The 23,165-nt window shown below is 39.2% G+C and overlaps 1 protein-coding gene and 1 long non-coding RNA gene across 2 annotated transcripts in view; one reads left to right on the top strand and one right to left on the bottom strand.

The window, feature by feature from the left end:
• Positions 1 to 23,165, top strand: part of Hdac8 (histone deacetylase 8) — a 264,383-nt gene that overhangs the window by 88,900 nt on the left and 152,318 nt on the right. The window contains exon 8 of the mRNA XM_005401688.2: positions 22,913 to 23,085. Within this exon, the coding sequence (XP_005401745.1) occupies positions 22,913 to 23,085 (173 nt within the window). The remainder of the gene's footprint in view (positions 1 to 22,912; positions 23,086 to 23,165) is intronic.
• LOC106146353 overlaps positions 1 to 23,165 on the bottom strand; it is a 69,409-nt gene that overhangs the window by 34,179 nt on the left and 12,065 nt on the right. The gene's annotated exons all lie outside the window — the stretch shown is intronic.

Below are 23,165 nucleotides of genomic sequence, written 5' to 3'. Positions count from 1 at the left end.
TTAGAGATAATACAGAGTTTCACTAGACAAGATAGTAAGAATTCACTATGGTAATCCCATTGCATATTGTTACCTTCAAATCAGTTGCTCAGATTACCAGATATAAGCATGCAAAATTGATCAGAACATAACAAATTTTAAGCATTAACTATGCCTTTCAATATACCATCAGATATCAGTAATGCAGTTATCACAGCTATTCCTTTATACATTTATATTTTGCCTTCCTTCTTTCTTTTTTCTTCTTTCCCTCATCCCAGTCATTCCTTTCTTTGAGCAATTTCTTTCCCTTTCCTATCATCTATTGTACATTTTGAGTTTTACCTATACTTTCAGGTTCCTACACCAAGGAGACAATATGATGTTTACACATGTGGGTCTGATTTATTTCACTTATGAGTATAGTCTCTAATTGTATTCATTTACCTACAAAAGCCTCGAGTTTATCTTTTTTTATAGCTGACTAATACTCCATTGTGTAAAAATACCACATCTTTTTTATCCATTCCTCAGTGGATGGGCATTTGGGTTGTTTCCAAGATTTAGCGCTAACAAATTGTGCTGCTATAAACATGGGTGCACATATTTTGCTGAGGGATGATGTTTTTAATTCTTCTGGAAAAGTACCCAGAAGGGGAATGGCTGGGTTAAATTGGACTTCCAATCCTAGTTTTGTGAGGACTCTCCAAACTGATTTCCACAGTGGTTTCACCAGTCTACACTCCCACCAGCAGTGAATAGGGTTCCTTTCTCCCCATAGCCTCTCCAGCATTTGTTATTGGTTGATTTCTTGATGATAACCATTCTTTCTGGGGTGAGATGGAATCTCAACGTTGTTTTAATTTGCATTTCTCAAATGACTAATGATGTTGAACATTTTTTCATGTATTTATTCGCCATTAGTATTTCTTCATTTGAGAAATGTGTATTCATCTCAGATGCCCATTTTTGGATTGGGTCTTTGAATTTGGGGGACCTGATTTTTTTAAATTCTTTATATGTCCTAGATAGAAGTCCTTTGTCTGAGGGGCATTTGGCTAAATTTTTTTCCCAATTCATGGGTTTTCTTTTTAATTTATTGGTGATTTCTTTAGATGTGCAAAAACTTTTCAGTAAGATGAGATCCCAGTTGTTGATTCTTTGAGGTATTTCCCGTGCAGTTTGGTTTTTGTTCATGAACTCTCTGCCTAGCCCTATGTCCTCAAGATTTTTAACTACTTTCTCTTCCAATAAATTGAGTGTTTCTGTTTTAATATTTAGATCTTTGATCCATTTTGCCTTTAATTTAGTGCATGGTGAAAGACATGGGTCTAGTTAGTCTTCGGCATGTGGAAAGCCAGTTTTTCCAGCCCCATTTCTTAAAGAGGCTATCTTTCTTCCATTGAACATGTTCAGCCCCTTTGTCGAAGATAAGGTGACTGAGTGTGTTTGTAGTTGTGTCTGTATCCTCTAATCTGTTCCATTGATCTTCAGGTCTGTTTTTGTGCCAGGACCATGCTGATTTTATCACAGTAGCTTTGTAATATAATTTCAAGTCAGAAATTGTGATGCCTCCTGCTTTTCCTTTTTTTCCCAGGATTGCTTTTGCTATTCTAGGTCTCTTCTGTTTCCAGATGAACTTTAGGAATGTTTTCTCTAGATCTGTGAGGTATACTAATGGTGTTTTAATTGGGATTACATTGAATCTGTACAACAATTTTGGGAGTATGGCCATTTTCCCAATGTTGGTTCTTCCTATCCATGAGCAAAGAATATCTTTCCATTTCTGATATCCTCTTTGACACTGTGTAGATCTTTTCCTTCTTTTGTTAGATTGATTCCTAAGTATTTCATCTTTTTAGATGCAATTGTGAAAGGTTTGGTTTTCTAATTTCTCTCTCAGTCTGCTTGTTGCTTGTGTACAGGAATGCTATTGACTTTTGAGTGTTAACTTTGCATCCAGGTATGCTACTGAATTTGATTATTAAATCCATAAGCCTTTTGGTGGAGTTTTTAGGGTCTTCTATGTAGAGTATCATGTCATCAGCAAATAATGATAATTTCACTTCTTCTTTTCCTATCCTTATTCTTTTATTTCTCTCTCTTGTCTACTTGCTCTAGCTAGTATTTCCAGAACTATATTGAATAGGAGTGGTGACAGTGGACATCCTTGTCTTGTTCTTGATTTTAAAGTGATCCTCTGTATTTCTGAATGAGTGGTTTCTTTCCAGGATCTGCAGTTTTGGAATCCAACAAGTCACATTCCGCCCCCTCCAGCTTTACAGCTTGTGGGTTTGTGAGGTGCCCCCTGTTCCAGAGGCCTTTCTGTCCATTCACCCCAGGATGTGGCAACCATCCAAGCCAAGCCATGTCCTTGTTCATGTAGATAGACGAGGAAAGCAATCAGGCCACGGATCTCTAGGCACTGGGTTGATGGTTCAAGGAGACGTCTGTACTTAATGCCTGCACTTTCAGACACAGCCATCTCTGAAAGCCATATTTATTGGGCCTGGCTTCTCACCATGGAGAGTAGGGGCCTGTGTCTTTTCACACCTAAGCTTAAAACTTCTCAGGGGTTCTATGTCCAGCTTGCACCCTCTGTGTGACTATCTCCATCACTGTCTCTCACCTAGTCACTGTTGGAGACTAACACCAGGAACCCTGAAGTGAAGTTGTTTTACATTTACAGTATTCCATGGATCATTCTTAAATAATGAACCCCTTCACAAAACGGTGCTTGATTAAACATTCTCTGGCTATATGATGGGTACTTCACTGTATTTATTTTCCAACTATAGCATGCCATGCCAAACAAGTTACTTTCAGAATAAAACTGCACACTGTTTTTGTAGTTTACAACAGCCATGGACTTTTCTTGGGACTAGGACTGCTGGCCTAGTCAGTTGTTTCTCTCTGGAGCTCCCAACCCTGGGGGCTTAACTTGTATCTGTGATGCAGAGACAGTTTCCTGTCCCTGGGAGCCAGGATGTGCTTCCAAACTACTTCATTCTTTTCTCCGTGTTGTGTTCCATTTCTCCAGCTTCTCTGTAATTTCTAATTTTCCTGTTAGTTGCCACCCAATTCCTGGAGATCTACTTTTTTTTTCTCTTTGCCTAGTTGTTACTTTGAGGTATCTGGATTTCAGGTCCTTGGAGAGGCTATATTTTGCTGCTGATCACTATTCCACCATTTTGGTTCTTTTTCTTTAAGATTTTGACAATTTCCCTTGGCTACCTCTGTTCTGTTAGACTGAAAAAGAAACCTTTTGTTGTTATTGTTGTTTCATTTTGTTTGCTAAGCCTGCCATTGATGGTTTAAGTGCCTTTCTTTGTTCCCCTTAGCCTCTGTTCTGTCTTCAAGTTGTACAGATCAGAGCTGTTTATGTTACTTCGCCAGTGAAGGTGGCCTGTGGTTCTTGTAAAAGGAGAGTTATATTTTTTTGTCTTTTAATCCTCTTCTTGACAGTGCCAAAAATTTTGTTGCCCTTTTTTTGCCATTGCAGGAAACCGTTTATTCTCCTCAGTGCACTGTCCACAGGGTTTCCTAGAGTTCTTCCCTGTGTCTCAACTGAAAGGTAACTGCCCATCACCTTACAAGTAATAGTTTGTAATATCTGGCGGTCCCTAAATGGGTCACCTGACATGTGTCCCTACTGAGGCTCATCTGCCAGTCATAAACCTCCTGGGATCTTCCTTTATTCCCAATCAATTTGGCATTTCAGTGTCTGAAATTGAAAAGTTGAATATTAAGTGTATTTGCAGAATTGAGGATTTCCCAGTATCCACTTTCCCTCAAGGAAGTCTACTAATTATCCTTCTTCACTGAAAAGTATATGGGTTTCTTCCCTGTATTCCCTTTTTAGCTATGCATCAGTTCCTACTACATGATAAAATATTTATATTCCATGATAATTCATGTTTAAAAGTAGCATTGGTACCCAACTTTAATTAGAAGTATTTATAAGTAAATTCATCCCCAAGGAAAGTATCTGGAGATTACACATAATTTCCCTTTACAGTGGCCCTGTTGCCACCTGCATCCTCATAGGTTGATGGCTTTTGCGTACACGGGGCTAGCATGTATTAAAGACTCTTCTAGCTTGCCTGCTAATGAACAGGACACTCCTCAGTCTATAAATTCCAGAGCCCTTCTGCCTGTGGAGTCACATAACAGTTCACACAGTGACCCCCAGAATAACAGGTTCCAAGTTTTCAGTAGAAGTATAATAATTGTTTCCTTTGATTTCCATCAGAAATCAGGTCTCGTCGGGGCATGATATAAAGTCATCTCTGATTGCAAGGGTGCCAAGAAGGCTTCATGGTCCAGATATCTCTCCCCTCAGTTGAGCTTATGCATACCTGAAATTCCTTTAACAGGAATTAGACCTTTATTCTACAATTAGAAATAGGCATTAAAATGAAATTTTGACAAAACTTTCTTCTCCTCACTGCCATTCTGCTGTAGACAGATAGCAGATTTGAAAAGGGTTAGAGCATGAGCTCCCTGAGTGGTCAGAGGAGCAGGAATTGGGGAGTGGTGCACTAGAGGGAAGGTGGCACAAACGCAACCAAGTCATCTTGGCCAACTAAATAGTTTTGCATAGTTTTACCAGTTCTGGTAATGCTATCACTCAGTCCCAAGAGTTGCGCTTTTCGCTACTTTTCATGTGTGACTTGGAATTAAAGTCTCTTACACATTTGCCATTATTACCTCTGAAACATCTGCCTACCTTGGAAGATACATTAGACACAGGAATGGCTTTATTTTTTTTTTTAATAAAATTAATTCTGTATATCTACTATCTTCTATTTTTTCTTTTATTATTTTTTTTGGTACCAGGAATCAAACTCAAGACCTTGCGCTTGCCAGGCAGGTGCTTATGCCACTGAGCTATATCCTTGGCCCCTATCTACTATCTCCATTTCACCCTTTTTTTTCCACAATCCCTCTGGTTCCTTGGCTCACTCCTTGCTAGTTAGATATACAGAACCTTTTAGCATAAGGCAGGAACTTAATGATTTCATCTTAAAGATTGAACATACTCCCTTTATTTTAAAAAAAATTGGCTTAGAATTTATTTTTATGGGGGCTGGGGATTTAGCTCAGTGGCACAGCGCCTGCCTGGCAAGCGTGAGGTCGTGAGTTCAATTCCCAGTACCGGAAAAAAAAAAAAAAAAAAAAAAAGAATTTATTTTTATAATAAACTGGATATGGAATCTTTACATGAACATTTTCTAATACCACCTGACTTTGGACTCCATTTTATATAAATGACAATTTTATAGAGTTTCCTGGGTCATTCAACACTAAGAACAAGAATCAATGGTTCGCCAGGTGTGCTGCACATGCCTGTAATCCCAGCACTCGGGAGGCTGAGGCAGGAAGACTGTTGTGAGTTCGAGAACAGCCTGGGCTATAAAGTGAGCTCAAGGCCAACCTGAACGGCATAGCGAGACCCTGTCTCAAAAAGACAAAAAGAAAAAAAAAAAAGAATCAATGGTTCCCATAAGCTTTCTGTAATTTCCATGGGAGCTACTAGAATTGGTATTATAAATAGAGCCCTGTTTTAACTACCATAAAGGAGTATCAGCTTTGCTTTTGTAAGTGCACCTCCAGTATGGAGAGGATAGCAGTATATTATAATCTTGATGTACATGAAAGTGTGCCAGCCTCACCCTACCCACCTTCTATCCCCCTATACATATACACATATAGTTTTGTGGGAGAGAGGGGCTGTTCTGCTGAAGAGAGTTTGTTGATTCCCAAACTTTATCATCTAAAAGAAGAAATAGGGCTGAGTATAGCTCAGTTAAAGAGCTCTTGACTACCATGTACTATGTAGTGGATTCCATTCTCAACACCACAAAATAAACAAATAAATGAAATATTGCTGCCTATGTCTAGCCTGTTTGCTCTCCAACTACAGAGACAGAGAGAGAAAGAGAAAGACAGGGAGGGAGGGAGAGAGAAAGAGAGAGGCAGGCTGATTTTTTTTTTAGTGTTACAATGGATCAAACCAAGGGGTGTTTAACCACTGTGCTATAGCCCTTTTTATGTTATTTTAAGTCTCACTAAGTTGCCTAGGCTGGCCTCAAACTTGCAATCTTCCTGTCCCAGCCTCCTCACTAGCTGGGATTATCACTATGTACCACCACATCTGGCTTCTCTAACTGCATTTGAATGAAATGTGAAATAGTCTTGATAATGTCTCATTGACTGCATCAAATGGTGTGTTGATGACTTTGGGGTCATTTATAGTCAATGACTGTAAGAGAGAAAGACAATAGCAAGAACTTCCTTGTTAGTGAATATTAAGACAGCACTCTAAAACCTCAGCTCCTGCAGGATGACCCAACTGTTTGTCCACTGTGAACTGCCATTACAATGCAGAGTTTGAAAGAAGAAATTCAGTTATGCTAATACTTGTTAGTTTGTATCCTACCTGTCATTTTACAGCCCTACCAGTCAGAAAGTATTCTTAACTAAATATCTGATCATTAGTATATGTGTCATATGAAAACTATATATATGGTGCTTATAATGTGTATGAACACATATACCAAGCTGACAGTTTGGAAAAAATCACTGTTCATTAAGAATATTCAGTTATTCAACCTTGTAAGACAATTAAGCGCAGCTAATGCATAAATATTTTACTAAAAGGCAAGCACATTGTTAAACAGATTCCTTAACAAATAGGACTCAGGCCAGGCATGGTGGCACATGCCTGTAATCCCAGCACTTGGGAGGCTGAGGCAGGAGGATCATTGCAAGTTTGAGACCAGCCTGGGATACAAAGTGCTCAAGGCCAGCCTGAACTGCATAGCAAGACCTTGTCTCAAAAAGACAAAAAAAAATAGGACTCAGAAAAAAGTCTATTAAACTGTAGTTCACATTTGGTAGCAGTCTTTGTATCCACATATGTAAAACTTTGCTGGTAAGAACTATCAACCTGACAGAGAAATACAGTAACCTTATCCTAGTGAACTAGGATTCGTAATAGTAGTTATTAAAATAAGAATCTACATGTGTTTGGTACTTGGCCTGTTTACCTTGAGTCCTATGTCACTCAAAAGTGAAAGAAACCTTTTGTCCCCATTAAAGACCATTGGCCTAAAGCAAAATTAAGGGGCACCATAAGTTTTTTTAAAGTTAATATTATTTTTACCACTTTTATGAGTGAAATATTATACTTATCTATTTTAATTGTAATTTTTTAAATGACAAGGGTAGTTGAATTAAATTTTTATAGCTTATCAACTGCTTTTCCCAAATATTAGTTCTGTTGTTAATGGACTAGCCAAAGTAACCAACTCAGAAAGAATGTTTCTCTAGGACAACAGCAGAGCCATTAAAGGAATAGCTTATGTAAGTCTGAATTTTTATTTCTGAGTGGAATCCTTTTGTCCATCTACACTGAGCCACATTCACATCCATTAAGGAAGAGATTTTTAAAACCACAGTTAATACAATATCTTTGTAGTGTATGTTTATTGTACAAGAATTTTCCTCAGACTCTGACCTCACCTCTAAAGTACAGGTCAGTGGGTTTTTAAGCATAGGATCAGTTGTTGTGGGTCTGGGGCCAAAATTCACCTCTCCAAAGCTTTTCTGTTTGGTTTGTTTGTTTGTTTTTTGAGACAAGGTCTCACTTTATACTTCAGGCTGGCAGGCTGGCCTTGAACTCACTACACAGCACAGGGTAGCCTTGAATTTACAGTCCTCCTACCTCAGCCTCCCAAGTGCTGGGATTACAAATGTATCTCTGTCTCTGTCTCTCTGTCTCTGTCTCTGTCTCTCTGTCTCTGTCTCTGTCTCTCTGTCTCTCTGTCTCTGTCTCTGTCTCTCTGTCTCTGTCTCTGTCTCTCTGTCTCTCTGTCTCTCTGTCTCTCTCTCTCTTTCACACACACACACACACACACACACACACACACATTCTCCAAAGCTTTTCTAATCTTCATTCAAAAGAATGAAACAGCTTAAATTACTTTACTGGGTTTTAAAAATAGTAAATAATAAAAAAAAAGAGGCAAGGGCTACCAGGCTACAGAGTTTATCACGCACCTGGTTCTTGGCTTAACATTTGACATGTATTCCTATTAAGGATATGCACATACACATAAACTATTTCATTCATTCATTCTGCAAAAATGTATTGAGTGCCTACTCTATGGTAGACACTGTACTAGGCACTGGTGGCAGTAAGCAAGATGGATATGTCTCTTGCAGCCTATAACTTAGCTTCTAAAGAGCACTTCCCTGTGCCAGGAACTGCGCTAAAGTTTTACACTGCTTCATTTGATCTTTGTAGCAATTTACACTCGATAATGCCTACAAAAGGAGTTGTGATTATTCTCACTTTACAAATGAGAAAGCTGAAGAATGGACTGACCTGCTTAACGTCACACTAATAAGTGGTTAAGCCAGAGTTCAAACCCGTATCTGTCTGCTTTTTAAATACTGACTATATTGTCCCCAAAATGTCACATGGAAGTATGAAATGTAATTCTTCAAAGAAAAAATACCAGTCCCAAGGCCTCTTGAAAAATTTTATACCAGTGGATTGTAGAAAAAAAACCCTAAAAAAAATATTTAGCCTGATGCCAGTGAACCACATCATTTATTGTGTATACAATCTATTATGTGTGTTTGTAAAAGTATAATTTAATTTTTTGCCCCTAATGAAGAATCTCTTAATTCTCGAGATATCATTTGTAATTTTATGGGAAGAAAACAAGAATAAATATTGCCAAAATTTACTTCTCAAGTTTTAAATTCCTAATTAAAGTTTGAAAACATGGAGATTCTGTGAATCCTCTTTTCCCCTCATTTCAATGGAGAAGATCCTGACTTCCTGCTCTGGAAGGTGAAGTGTCACATGTCCTTTTATAGAGATCTTCTCGTGGAATTACATCCTTTTCATGTGGTTTCCTTAGACTAGCATTGATAAATGTTTTTAACTCTGCATTTTTGCCACTGTAGGGAAAATGTACACCACCTCTTGGTACTGGCAGAATGCCACATGTGCATATAGATAGAGATTCCCCATCTACACTATAAGCTATTCAACCAATACGGACTGAATTTTGAGAACGAAGAGACATCACTAAAGGATATTTAAGGGAAATGTTGCCTTTCACTATTGATTTTTAATGTGAGTATTTTAAAAAGAGATGTTGTAATGATCATAGGTTTTCTTTCATTATATTGACAAGTCATCTAGAAATTATCTTCCATTTGGGACTCATGGCTATCATTCAGTTTTAGAAGTAGGTAGAGCCTCAGTGAAAGAGAACTCAACAATTGTAATTACTCCTTTGGGCTTCATGGTGTGGCAGAAGCAATACACACACACACACACACACACACACACACACACACACATCTGTACATAAATAGCTTAAGCAATACAACCTGTTAAAAATTCTCTTTCATTTAATGAAAAGGGTCGAACTCTCCAGAAATTTGTATTTGAGAACAAATAATTACATAGACTTCTATCTTCATCTCAATTTTCATTACAATCAGAGCTGGCAGAAATTCTTTACACACTTTTTCTACCTCTCTTTAGTTGGGTAATGGCTATACTACCTCAAAAATCACTAGCTCACTTCGACTCAATGGTACAGGTAATAGAAGCTGCTGATTCATTTTAGAAGCTTTGTATCTGGAACTTAGCCCTCTGTAAATGAGGTATTTATATTAAACGCTTTTGTTCTATTTTATAAACATCTATCTTGCCTCCCCAAGGTACAATAGATGTAAAGTTGCCTATTGTTTCTAAAAAACAGATGACTCAGACACTAATTGTACCCATGGTCAGTGTTAGCCACAGGTGGAAATGAGGCCAAAGTGGGCTGTCCATGTATTCTTCCTAGCTTGATATGTCTTTTAAAATATTAAACTCAAAAGGCATTAAGTTCCTCAGAATGTAGGATCAATTGGGGGGAAACCGTGCTCCATTATATGGGTTTTCCTGATCTCTCAGTGAGCTCGCCCTGCCTGTCCTTGGGACTTGTTTAGGGTTGCAGTGAGAACTGGCATTCTCCTCACCTAATCCTTAGGGTTTTAAATCCACGTGGTTAGAGGAACAGTGCCTATTTTCTCCTTCCTGTCTCTTCCAGTGTCTTTCATGACAAGTTCCTGAACTGTACCACATCACAACACCACATCACAGCCCTGACATCACAACACCTCCTTACCTCCAACCCGCCGAGGGAAGAAGTCTTCGTAGATATTTAATTTATTTATTCAAGTCAAGGAGGACAATGCTGTAGAATTTTGTGGGTTCATTCCCACAGATGTGCACTTTCCCTGCTCTCAGTTCTGACTGATCTCTGCCCCCTAGAGGAAGTGAGCTGATTCTTTAGCAGCAGTTTAATCAATTCTAATGCTAGAACATGTTCTGAAACTATCCAGAAGCAGGAAGACAGTGTCCTAAATGGAAATCTTGCTAATCACACCCTTTAACATAGGGCTGCTCTGAAAAGAAGGCCAAACTTCTCTGTATCTGTGCACAATGGAATGGTCTAACATCAAAACTCTTATTACTCCTTTCCATTGCTCTCTACCATGTGCCCCCTCCCGCCGCTTTAGTCTTCCCCTCCCATATTCTTTAGTCATTACTCTGTCTCTTCAGTTCAGCCTAGAAAAACTACTGTTTAGGCTATGCTACATGTTGTGGCTTCGAACGACTGTGCCTGACATTGTCATATACCTAGCAGCTGCTGGTACTGGTGAGCTGCTTTGCTGTATTCTGTTGACACAGACCATACAGCAATGTAGTTGAATCTGGTGTCCACCACCTGACGACAGAGCCTGACACTAAGTTTGGCTGGCCTTCTGTGTGCACTGTTACCCACCGTGCTATCAGGAAAGAGCTATGTCCATTGGCATTTAAAAAGGGACTGAAGAAGAGACCCCCTGCAAAAAAAAGCCATATCAACTAACCAGCTAACAAGTTAACAAGTGAAAGGGGGCCGTGTGCCAGGGACTAAAGGCACTGTCTGCCTGGAGAGGATTCACGTGCAGTTGAGCAGTGAGCTAGAAGTGGAGGAGTTGTGGGTAACAGCTCCACACAGGGAAATCCTGTGGAGGGGGGTGAGGGATGGGGGATGGCCGGGGTGAGCAATCTTAAATGTATTAGGGGTGCAGTAGAAAACTATCTATCCTATTTAAATATAGGCAAGTCTCACTAACTTAGGCTAATTAGAGGAAAGCCAGTCTGAATCACAGAATATTTTTAAATGCATTTTTATTACACTTAAGCATTGGACACTAGTAATTCAAAATAGACTAACAGCATAATACAGCACTTCAGTGAAGGGCCTTTAAGAATCATTTGTAATTAGCATATCAATTATTTGTATGTAAGTGGATGTGCACAAAGTGCATAAAAAGTTTATTCTCCTAAGTAGGACAAACATTCCCCAGTGCAATCCTGTTTACACTATTAATTTGCTTAGCCAGCCGTTTTTGTGCCAAGATAGATGTATGTAAGAAATGCTTATTTCCTCAGGGAAGAATGAATCGCTTCCCAGCGTTTAGTCCAGTAACTAAGAAGCTGAGGACCATTTGATTAGTTTGGGATTTCCAGGATATGGAGTTTTGAATTTGCATACAGACTAGAGATTTCATATGGAGAAGATCTGGCAGCCATTGCCAGAGACCCAGTTTCCCCATCTGGATTTCATTGAGTGATCTGGATTTCATCAAGCAACAGGACACTGATCTTAAATGATCCACCAGACACTCTAATATAGACATGTTTAAAATACATCCTGCCCCAGAAAATAAGTGTTAAAATATGATGAGTTGGCGTTACTCTATGTGCAGTACTTAAAAGTAATAAAAATACACTTCTTTTTAAGTCCAACGAAACCACACAATATCAAGTTAATGATGAAAATCAATCCTCAAACTCTTTCTTGCACACCTCTTGTGTGACAACATTGCAGAGATTTCCAATCATCTGGGAAAGGATATTATATTTTGATGAGCTACACCAGGTGCTAACTATATAGTAGGATTTTGGCTTTGAATCTTAGAGAGGCCCTCCTGGGTAAAAAAGGGCCAGGGAAGGGCTAGGGGCATGTTTATTATTAACAAATCATTCTTGTCCACCTAAGTTCAAAAAACATAGCAATTGAATTGAAACAGAAGAGGTATCAGTTATATAGGGAAGGGAGAAAATATGATTAGGAAATGAGAAACAGAGATATAGGCCTGTATTTCTACCCATGCGTATTAAACTGTACTCCAGGTAAATTGTGAATTCTTCAAGGCTTAGAGAGTAAAAACCAAGTACAGAGGCCATAAGCACAAGCAGTAAATACACACACAAGTGTTATAACTACAGTTTGAAGTGACTCTAGCTCTCTCCTTTCCTACAAGGGCATTACTATTCAGGGTCTGCAAAAGCCAAATAGCTGTTTGGCTTCCAATCTGATGTTTTTGCCTAAGAAATCAGAAAAGTCAGTTTTAATTTTAATAACATACGCTTCTAACCTCTATATAACAGAAAGGCATTTGAGTTTCTAACTCTGCTTAAAGTGAATTTTGTATTTGGTGAAAGGTAGTAGATTGGCAGCACTGGAAAATGAATTACTATATTCTCAGAACAGGTATAACTGGGCAGTGATACATGAAATTTTTCTCTGTTTTGGGGGACCATTAAAGTACTATTCGGAGCCGGGCATGGTGGCACACGCTTGTAATCCCAGCACTCGGGAGGCTGAGGCAGGAGGATCTTTGCAAGTTCGAGGCCAGCCTGGGCTACAAAGTGAGCTCAAGGCCAGCCTGAACTGCATAGTGAGACCCTGTCTCAAAAAGAAAAAAAAAAAAAAGTACTATTCGGGAAGATACTGCTATGGTGTACTGTGCTGAACTCAAACAGCATTCCAGGAGCCTGAAAGAATTTACATAGTGCCCTAAGGGTCTGACTTAAGGCCACTGATTCATTCATTCACCGTTCTGGAGTACCCATTATGTGCCTGGTACTGGGAGAAGACTTTTACAAATTGTTTGTTGTTTGCTTGTTGGTGATTGGTTTGTTGGTTGGTTTGTGTTTTTATAGCACTGGCAATTGGACCCAGTGAGTACTAAGCTGCATCCTCGGCCTTAAAATTTTTTTTTTAAACTTTGACACTGAGTTTCCCAGGCTAGCCTTGAACTTGTGACTCTCTGAGCCTCCTGCCTCTGCCTTCCAAGTAACTAGAATTGCAGATGTGCACCACCATGCTCAGCTCTCACCAATGTTGTATTAAATGGGAAAAGGAGATCATTCTTGTTTTATAGAGAAGGAGACCAAGGTTCAGAGAAGCGAGTGATTTGTTCAAGTTGCCATGCAAACACTGGATCCAAGTTTATTTGACTCTAGGACCCATGTTCTCCCTGAACCAGGTGCTATAGAGGTTGTAAAAGAGGACAAAACTATGCTTTAAAAAATGTGACACAAAACAGAATGTAACCTGTGCAGTGGCCAATCCTGGTGGCTACAGAGCAGTGAAATGACCTTCCCCAGATCACGCAAAAGCTCATCAGCACAGATAGCCTTAGGATTCATATTCTTTGGGTTTTCTTCCATTTTGTTTTTTTTTTGTTAGCATTGTTCACCAGACCAACCTGCCTCTCAGCACATCTGACCCCCTGCCCAGATAATATCCATTCTGCTTGCTGGGGCCTCTGGCCTTTCAGCATGAAAAGAACCAAAGAGAGTTGGGATTTAGTGAAGATAGCACTGGATTCGAATTAGAATTAGTGTTTCTAATTCTAGCTCTGATGATTCATTCCAGGCCACTGATAAGGTCCTTTAATTTGGATGACTCACTTTCCCTTGTGTGAATGAGAATGCTTTACTTCCAAGAGGTATAGGGAGAGATAAGTAATAATATGCTAAAAATAGTGTACAGCCCTTTCAGTTGCCAAGGTGACATATAATTGATGAGTAGAATTACTTACTACAAGACATGTTAGAAAGAGACGCCAATTAAAATCTGTGTTTCTACATAATGGACTCAGCAATGAGAGAAAGATGCCCCGTGCAAATGTGAAGAGACTCTATCTTGAAAATTAAAACAACAAAAGGAATGTGTGATTGGTTGGTGGTTCCATTTGGGGGTTTAAGGTTTGTTTTTTATTTTATAGATTTGAGGTTTTATTTTAGATGTTTCTAAAGCCAGTACAGGTTGGCTGATGCTAAAAGCAGAAAAAGAGACATAGGAAATTAAATGTCTTCTGGGTATGTCCAAAGGCACCCATGGCTTCCAATGAAAGGACACATCATTTCTCTGCAGGGAGCCCCACTTCTAATTCCCTGTCTCCCCAACCGTTTGTAATAGATATTTAGGAATCACTGCGGCATTTATCATATGCTTCATCCCCTGGCAGGTTGAGTTGCTGGAGAATGAGTCAGCAACACCTAAGCTGACATAGAATTGAGAGCATTTTAAAAAAACAAAGCTATGAGACATTGGGACTGATTAGTCACCCATTTGAGGTTGATTAGTGATACTTTGGGTCCTCAATACAGTCTTCCTTTGAATCTCATCAAATGCAATGGGTTTAAATTTATATCTTAGAAAGGGGTTTTGCTGCGGACATTAACTTTTTTCAGGCTGACTTTGGGAGCTCAAGGCATTAGTAACAAATATTTCTCTGTTCTGTCCTGTATCCTACCCTTCTTGGGTTTTCAACTTTTGATTTTTCCCCTTTCCTCATCTCTGTTGAGGAGGTCTCTAGAGAGTGCTGAGAGTACTTATGGGAAGGCATGAAGATTTAAGGCTGGCCAAGGCCTTTCGCAAGCTACAAAGCAGGAGACAGGCCTGCTTGGAGCAGGTACTACTGAGAGGCCCGGCTAGGGGCACAAGTTAGGGTTCCCATGTGCCTCCACCAGCACTGACTAAGCATAACTGTAGCATCATCACTGTGGCATCTCATTGCCCCAAGGTGAGTTTTTTTTTAGGATCTTAACAATTTAAGAAAAACAAAAACACTTGCATCCCCTGGTATTAGATAAAAAATGACACCCAGTGAATGATCTCAAAGGCCCCCAGATGAAACTTCTGGCCACCGTGATGGACTGAAGAAAACAGAATACCTCTCAGCTTTTCTTTGGGGCTTTTCTGTTACCTAAAAGCATCCTGAATGTCATTTCCCCCTGCTTTTGTCCTTCCCAGGCACCAACCCCCTCTCCCAAATCAAGGCCTGCCTAAGCAGCTGCTGCCTTCTCTTCCTCATTTGCATAGGTTCTTCAGAAAATCAGATGCTGAAGACTGGAGGATCAGGTTTCTCATCAAGAAAACTGCATTTCAAGTGAATGACTTGTGTGTTTATAGGGAAGTTAATAATGTAATGAAATGAAATGCCTGTCCTCCCTTGTTTCTGAGGAAGAGACTTTATCCTTTCACAAAACCTAAAATTAATGATTTGGAGTGTAGCAAACAGTGGTTAGGGAAACTTTTCCAAAAGCAATCTGGAGTGGTATTTCATTCATTTATTCATTTAAAGACTATTTGTGGAATGCCTGCTATATACAGAATATTGATTCTACATCTGAAGAAGTTAAAAATTTCTTTCTTTTACTTGTATAAATATTTTAATACTAAATTTATTGAGACATCATGAGATTAAGACAAGTTACCTTTGGCCTCAACAATTATAAGAGGTGCTCAAAGTGGTGGCAATTAGCTTGCAGACATTTATTAGTATGGTGATCTGCTGCTTGGGCATCCTTGAGATTGCTGCACATGCATTTTCAATATCTTTTCTAAGGGCACTATAGTGGGTTTCTGCTATATATGACATCCTCTAGGGCTCCTCATAGATAAAAGTCTGTAGGTGTTCAATCCAGAGAACATGCAGGGAAATCAACTGCACCTCTTAGTCCTAGCCGGTGTCCTTGCAAATTCTCATCCAGATAAACTCATATGTCTTTGTGGTAGTGTGGTGGCACCCTGTCTTGTTGAAAGAAAAATGCATCGTTTACATAAAGTTCATGTATGACAGGTAAGATGGATGTGCATAGCATGTCTAGGTACACTTGGCCTGTAACAGTACCTTTTTAAAAAAAAAATGGTCCTATTAAACCTCTTGTCAGTCCACCCTAGACACTGATGCCCAGTAAATTGACTGCTTTGTCCACATGCACATTAGGACTTTCTGGTGCCCAGCAAACACAATTATGTCGGTTCACTGTGCCATTTAGGTGAAATTGTGCTTCATCAAACCACACAGTCTTCCTCACAAACTCCTCATATTCATCTACCATGTGTTGAATCCACTAACAAAACAGTTCTTCGATCAGGATCATCTGCATTGCACGTAACAACCTTGGGATGTAAACTTCCCGCTTAGCTCTTTTAAGAACGTGCCATATGCTTGTACTGCTTACTTCTGTCTCATGTGCACACTGTGTGGCAGAGTTCTGTGATGAATGTGTGAACTGTTCCAGCACCACAGCCAAGGGACTAGCACTTGTTGCTGTACAAGGTCTGCTGGATTTTCCTTTATGAACACCACACATGGTACCATGTTTTTCAAACTTACCACAAATCCATCAAATCATCAAGCATGTTAGATGTTCTGTTCCTAACTCCTCCATCATCATTGTACTCACTAATATTCTCAAATTTGAAACAGCCCATTAAAATGGCCTTACCTTCCTCAATTCATAACCATACTTCCACCATTTTGTCGCTGTTGTTTACATCACTTATTGATACTATAGCCACTAGGGTGACACCATCTGCAGTAAATGGCTTCTGAGCCAGCCGAAAGGACCCCTTGCATGCAGCAGCCTCTTCTCTGCTCCCATGGCACCGGGAGGAGCCCTGCCTGCACTCAGGTGCAGATGGCTGTCCCAAGGCCCTGTCCACACAGTCCCTCCAGACTCCCACAAGCCAATGCTGAAGCCTATAAATTTCTCAATATTAGACAGACAAATTGATTTTCATGTTCACATATATCTGAATAAAATAAAACATAGGAAGTTGTATAGGCCATAAGATTTAGGATGTGGTGGGCATTCAAAGACAGTAAATAGTTAAGAAAAGGGCCTGATTGAGGAGGTAATACTTGATCTGGATTTCAAAGGGCACCTAATTACTATATCTTTACAAAGTGTGGAGATGTTTACGTGTTTATAAAATCTTGGTCAATTTAAAATATTCTAGAATTGTAGGGGGAAATCTTCTACACAAATGGTACAGAGATCAAAGTCAGTAGAGACTGAACCATGTAGCAGTGGCTTAGTTTGACTGGACTGTAAAGTGCATGAGCGGGAAAAGTTGCAAAGTTGGCAAGTGAGTGGGAACCACATTATGAAGGGGCTGCACTCTTAGCTATGAGAATTTGCACCGTATTCTGTAAGCATGAGGGGAGCCAATAAAGGTTTTAGAATAAAGGAATAATAAGATCAGAGTTTACACGAGAAGATTAACACCCAAAAAACAGTAACATTCGCAACACTGCTGTTCTGTGAAATACTGCAGGGGAAGTGGCTGGTGTAGGACCTAACGCACAGTAGCTCAGGAGGTCAGGGGAGCAGGTAGTTATCATGGCTCAGGGCATGCACTCATGTCAGGCTGCGGCTCTGACACTTAACAGTTGTACGATGCCGTACAGATTTTTTAAGCTTCTTTGTGCTGTACTTTCCCCATCTATAAAATAGGAGTTATGGTAATACCTATCTTATAAATTGTTAGGAAGGTTAGATGCTCTACAAAGTACATAGAACAGTGATCTCCTGAATAAATGCTCAATAATGTTAGTTGCTAGTATTATTATTTTCATTCATGGAGGAGATAGAATTTGAGCTAACCTTTAGAGAATGATTATGGTGTAAACCTGTGGAAAGGTGACATTCCAGCATGATGAAGTGCATGATAAAAGACCAACTTGTAAGTGAGTAAGGTGAACGGTGGAGAGCTGAACTTCCCTATAGAATAACATGGGTTTAGGGCTTATTGGAGTTATTGGAAAATAGTATTTCAAAGGTAGGCCAGAGTCAGATCATGAAGGACTTTGGATTATAACTTAAGAATTTCAAGTGTTATCTAAAGACAGTGAAGGGACATTGAAGGATTTTGAATAAAGAAGTAGCTTGATCAAAACTATCCCTAAGGAAAATTAATATAAGGGTAATGCGTGTGATGAACTGCAGAGGGAAGAGACTTGAGGCAGGCAAACTAATTAGGAAGCTGTTGGTGTAATCCACAAAGGCAGCCATAGGGCTAGATGAGAGTACTGCAGTGGGAGTGGAGAGGAGTAAATGAGAGAGAGCTATGTGAAAGACTAGCAATTGGAGAGGAACAGGGAAAGGGAGGGATCATAAAGGGCTTCATACTTTTCAATATAAATAAACAAAAGGGTGAGTATCATTAACATATATAGCAAATAGAAGAGGTAAAATGACAAGTTTGACATGGTCAAAATGGAGCTGTAAATCACAGCTGACTTTTCCGCACAAATTGACAGGCTGATCCTAAAATTTATATGGAAATTCAACCCAGAATAGCTAAAACAATATAGAAAAGGAAGGACAAAGTTGGAACACTCATACTTGCTAACTTCAACTCACTGTAAAGCTACAGTAATCAAGACAGTATGGTGCTGGCATAAGGAGAGACATATAGAACAATAGCACAGGGTTCAGTGACCGGAAATAAATCCCCACATTTACAGTTAACTGATTATACAAAGGGGCCAAGATCATTCAGTGCGGACAGTATTTTCAACAAATGATGCTGGGACAACTGGATACCAACATTCAAAAGAACAAAGTTAGACCCTTGTATCACGCAATATACAAATTTAACACAGTATATGAGCTAAAAACTATAAAATTCTTAGAATAAAATACAGATGTAAATCTCTATGACTTCGGACTAAGTAATGGTCTCCTAAATATGACACAAAAAACACAAGCAACAAAAGAAAAAAGTAGATAAGATGGACTTTATCAAAATTAAAAACTTGTGCTTCAAAGAACATTATCAACAAAGTATAAAAATAACCCACAGAATGAGAATGAATACTTGCAAACCACTGATTTAATCAGGGACTTGTATCTAGAATGTACTAAGAACTCTTACAACTTAATATTAAAAGGACGCCCCAATGGGCTGAAAATCGACATTCCTGTAAATAAGATACACAAATGACCACTAAGTACATGCCCTGTAAGACAGCAGCTTTAAGAGAGCAGTAAGGTCAGAAAGTGGACTACAAGAAGTGTATCTAGCTGGCCAGGATAACTTTGGAAGGGATGAGAAGGGGAATGGAAGATGTGCAGTTTTTAACCTAAAGGAAGTGAATTTCCAGGAAGGCAGAGACAGATGTAAAAAAAGGGCTCAGAGGGGAGTCATGGCCCTTAAGGAAATGGGAAAGAGGATCTAGGGCCTAGGTGGAGAAATTAACCTGTGGAGGAAAAAAGAATATGAAGGAGGACATTTTCAGGTAGAGAAAAGAGGTGGAAGGAGACACTCATTACACATAGCTTTAACCATTTCAGTCAAGCATGAAGCAGACGAACTTTGATCTAGAAAGGTATACCTCAAACTCTTAATAAGCAGTTACCTCTGTAGAGGGAGTAGAGATGGGGAGAAGAGGAAATTTTCACTTTTATTTGATGGACTTTTGTGTTTAATTTTTATATCAAGACTGTTGTCTCATATGATTTTTTTAAAAAAAACTTACATGCTGGAAGACATGTAATTCTTTATCAATTGGAGGTAAAGTAAAGGATTGCCATGCTTCAGGGAGGTAGTGGCCCATATAAATCAATGAATGTTTATGGAATTTATTGATTTGGAATAGTAAGCATAAATTGTAGTAAAAGCAATTAATTTGATCTCTGCATTGTTCTCCAACAGAACAGAGCAGAAAATTTTGACAGTGTAGTTTATATAAGGGTCCAGAATTGATAAGGCAAAAGTTGCAAAATTGTGAGAGAAATAAAGATGTGAGGCTAAGTTTTCTAAATGTCTAACCCTGAAGGGCTCACCAAATATGTTACCAGGTTTGGGGTGACTGGAATCTCCTTCTAGAGGTATTTTCTAGGTTCTTTCACTCCTCAACAAAGAATTGATCATGAAAAGCATAAAAGGCAGCAAGGTTTTACATTTTATTAAAGTTAGGGAAAGAGATGTATGTGCTCTGCAAGGCAAGTTTCAGCCAAGTAAACATAGCAAAAGAAGTACACTCTACAACTCCCCTGTTTGTGGACATCACCATCTCCTGTGAGGAACCCCAGGTGACCCTGGACACCATGTGTTTTTATTTCTTCCATCCAGCTATGAGCCACAACACCTCAAGGTAGTTGGAGAGAAATAATCCCCAATAGGTAGGGCTTATAGCCCCTTTCAGCAGAAGGTAGCTATATGAGGACCGAGACCTTCTCTCCTCCTGCACCCATACAGAATTAGAGAGAAATGTTTCTCTCAGGGGGAAATGAGGGAAGAGATTAGGGTATCCCAGAGTGTATGAGAAAATGGGCATGACCCGTTAATTGCAAGGTTCCAGCACACATATGCAGAACAGTTCCCAAGGCCCTGCACATGGACTTCCCAAGGCCCTGCACATGGACTTCTCGCAAGAACACTAGCACATTTTTGATACGACAGCCTAGACCTGACATCAGCCTGAAGAGTGGGAGAGACAAAAGGACAGTCACCATTGAGCTCTCTGCTACTGTGTTCTTTCCTAGTAGTCTGCTCTCACCATGTAGAGGGCTACTTTTTTTTCCTACTTTTACTTGACCCTGGATGTACCAGCGTTTTGTGGGGTTTTTGTTTGGTTGGTGGTGTTTTACCTATTTACCTGGGTTTTTCCAGTTTGGGGCTATTACAAGTAAAGCTGCTATGCAATTCATGTGTAAGTTCCTACATAAAAGTGCCTTAATTTCTTTGGAATAAACTGCCCAAAAGTGCAGTTGCTGGCTCGGATGACAAGTCTATTTTTACTTTTGACAAGAACTGCTAAACAATTTTCCAGAGTAGCTATACCATTTTACCTTCCTACCAGCAAGATATGTGTGATCAAGTTTCCCTGCATCCTCACTGGGATTTATTATCACTGTTTTTTTTTTTTTTATTTTAGCTGTCCTGAGAGTTGGCTCGTTGTAATACTTCTCCTCTTTAAGGACCTGAGTTGAGAGTTACCTCTGTAGAGCCTTGTCTAACATCCTCTGGAAAAGTTAATTACTCTCTCTTCTGTGCCAACTCTGATGTGTCATTTATCATTGCATTTTAATTATTTATTGCCACGGTCTGTGGCTTCCACTCTATTCTGAGCTACATGAAGATAGGGGTTATGCCAGATTTTTTTGGATTCTTGCAGCATCTGGTTCAATTTCTCATTGGGCGCACAGTGGACACTACCCAAATGTGTGCAAAATGAACGAAAAGAACTTTAGTCTTGCTTGACTTCCCTCCCCATCCACTAGAAACACTTTTAGAACAGAAATCATGCCTTCCTCTATGTCTCCCCTTAGTGGCTAATAAGGTATTCTATAGGTGTAGATGCTTAACAAATGTCATGGAAACTATTTGGGTGACTTATCTTCCCTCTTAATCCAGGAGATAAGCACATTAAAGAGAAAATAGGCCCAAGTATTCTTGTATTAAGTATTATCTGTCATAATTTTATAATATTCTTATCATCGCCACAGTTGCTCAATATTTGTGTAGGTGAGAAATCAAAACAAAACAGTCCTTTGAATTGAAGAACGCCTCTGACTGAGCATTGTTCAATAGTTTCAGTACATTGGCTACCTATGAAGTGAGGAGGACAGCATTTTATATTCCTGAATTCCTTTTGCCAATTCAGAAAAGATCTGGGGTTTTTCTGGTTTTCCAGCACTGGTATAATTTGACATGTTGATTATGAAAGGGTCATTAACCTCAACATTTTTTATCACTCTTTGACTATGTATTTTCTCAACTCTGAAATCTGTTAATTTGCACTTGTTTATATGTCTCTGTAAGAGTTACTCAGGCCCTTGAGGACTGGTGTATGTTTTGTCTGGAAAGTAGGTTGTAAGTCCCTTGAGAGCAAGGGCCTTATAACTCCTAGGAATGCATTCTGGGCATTGTCAGTGTTCAATTAATAATAATATTGGAAGCCTGACTGAGGTCACCTGTCATATTGACATCTTCCTTGTCCTCTGTAAGGTTTCTCACTATTAAAAAAAGTTTTTAGGTTGATTTGATAGCACTGAATGACTCTACCCAAAATTATACTCAGTATTATTACCCACGGAAGCTTGGTCTTTTAGGGTGCTTTCAGATTTATGATTTTAGGTCAGTTGTTACAGTTCCTTTTCTTATAATACCCTGTTTACATATAGATAGATAGATAGATAGATAGATAGATAGATAGATATACACACACACACATTGGGAAGGACTACATTTTATAACCCTCAAGTCCTTTTGCATAATAAAAAGTAAGACTATACCGTGTAGGCTTTCAAAGCTTTGTACTTCTCACGCCTAACCCCCACTGATAATTAGGTGATAAATGCCAAGTATGATTGCCATCTTAAATTTTCCAAAAGAATCCTTCATAACTATTCAGTGTATGTTTTATTTCCCCAGATATTAAAACGAAATAAATGTATACTGTGTCTTGCGGCTGTTGACATTAAATTAATAATGATATTTCAAGGAAATTTGAGTCCTTAAACAGGCAGATTTGTTCACTGGTGATAGCAGAGTACAGGAAGTTTTTTTAAAATCAGATATATTAAAGTATAATTCACATTCAATCTGATTCACTCTTTTTAGGTGGAAAGTTTGATGGGATAGCCAGATTATGTTTCTTTTTTCCTTAATTATGTGCTGATTTGACTAACCTCCTACACCCCCACCATGAAAGCCTAGACCAAATTGATGTTTCTTTTTCTGATATGCTGTATTGTTTCTCTTTTCTGCAGTGTACTAAAGGAAGTATACCAAGCCTTTAATCCAAAAGCTGTGGTTTTACAGCTGGGAGCTGATACAATAGCGGGGGATCCCATGTGCTCCTTTAACATGACTCCAGTGGGAATTGGAAAGTGTCTTAAATACATCCTTCAGTGGCAGTTGGCAACACTCATTTTAGGAGGAGGTGAGTACAAAAGAAGGTCACCAGGAGCATTTGTTGACCTTGGCCACAATTTGTCTGTTGGCACTAAGTTGACCTTAGAT

The sequence above is a fragment of the Chinchilla lanigera genome, unplaced genomic scaffold, assembly GCF_000276665.1.
Source record: "Chinchilla lanigera isolate Chin_1 unplaced genomic scaffold, ChiLan1.0 scaffold00074, whole genome shotgun sequence".
Taxonomy (NCBI): Eukaryota; Metazoa; Chordata; class Mammalia; order Rodentia; family Chinchillidae; genus Chinchilla; species Chinchilla lanigera.
The sequence above is the reverse complement of the archived record's forward strand: the minus strand, read 5'-3'. Positions and strand labels throughout refer to the sequence as shown.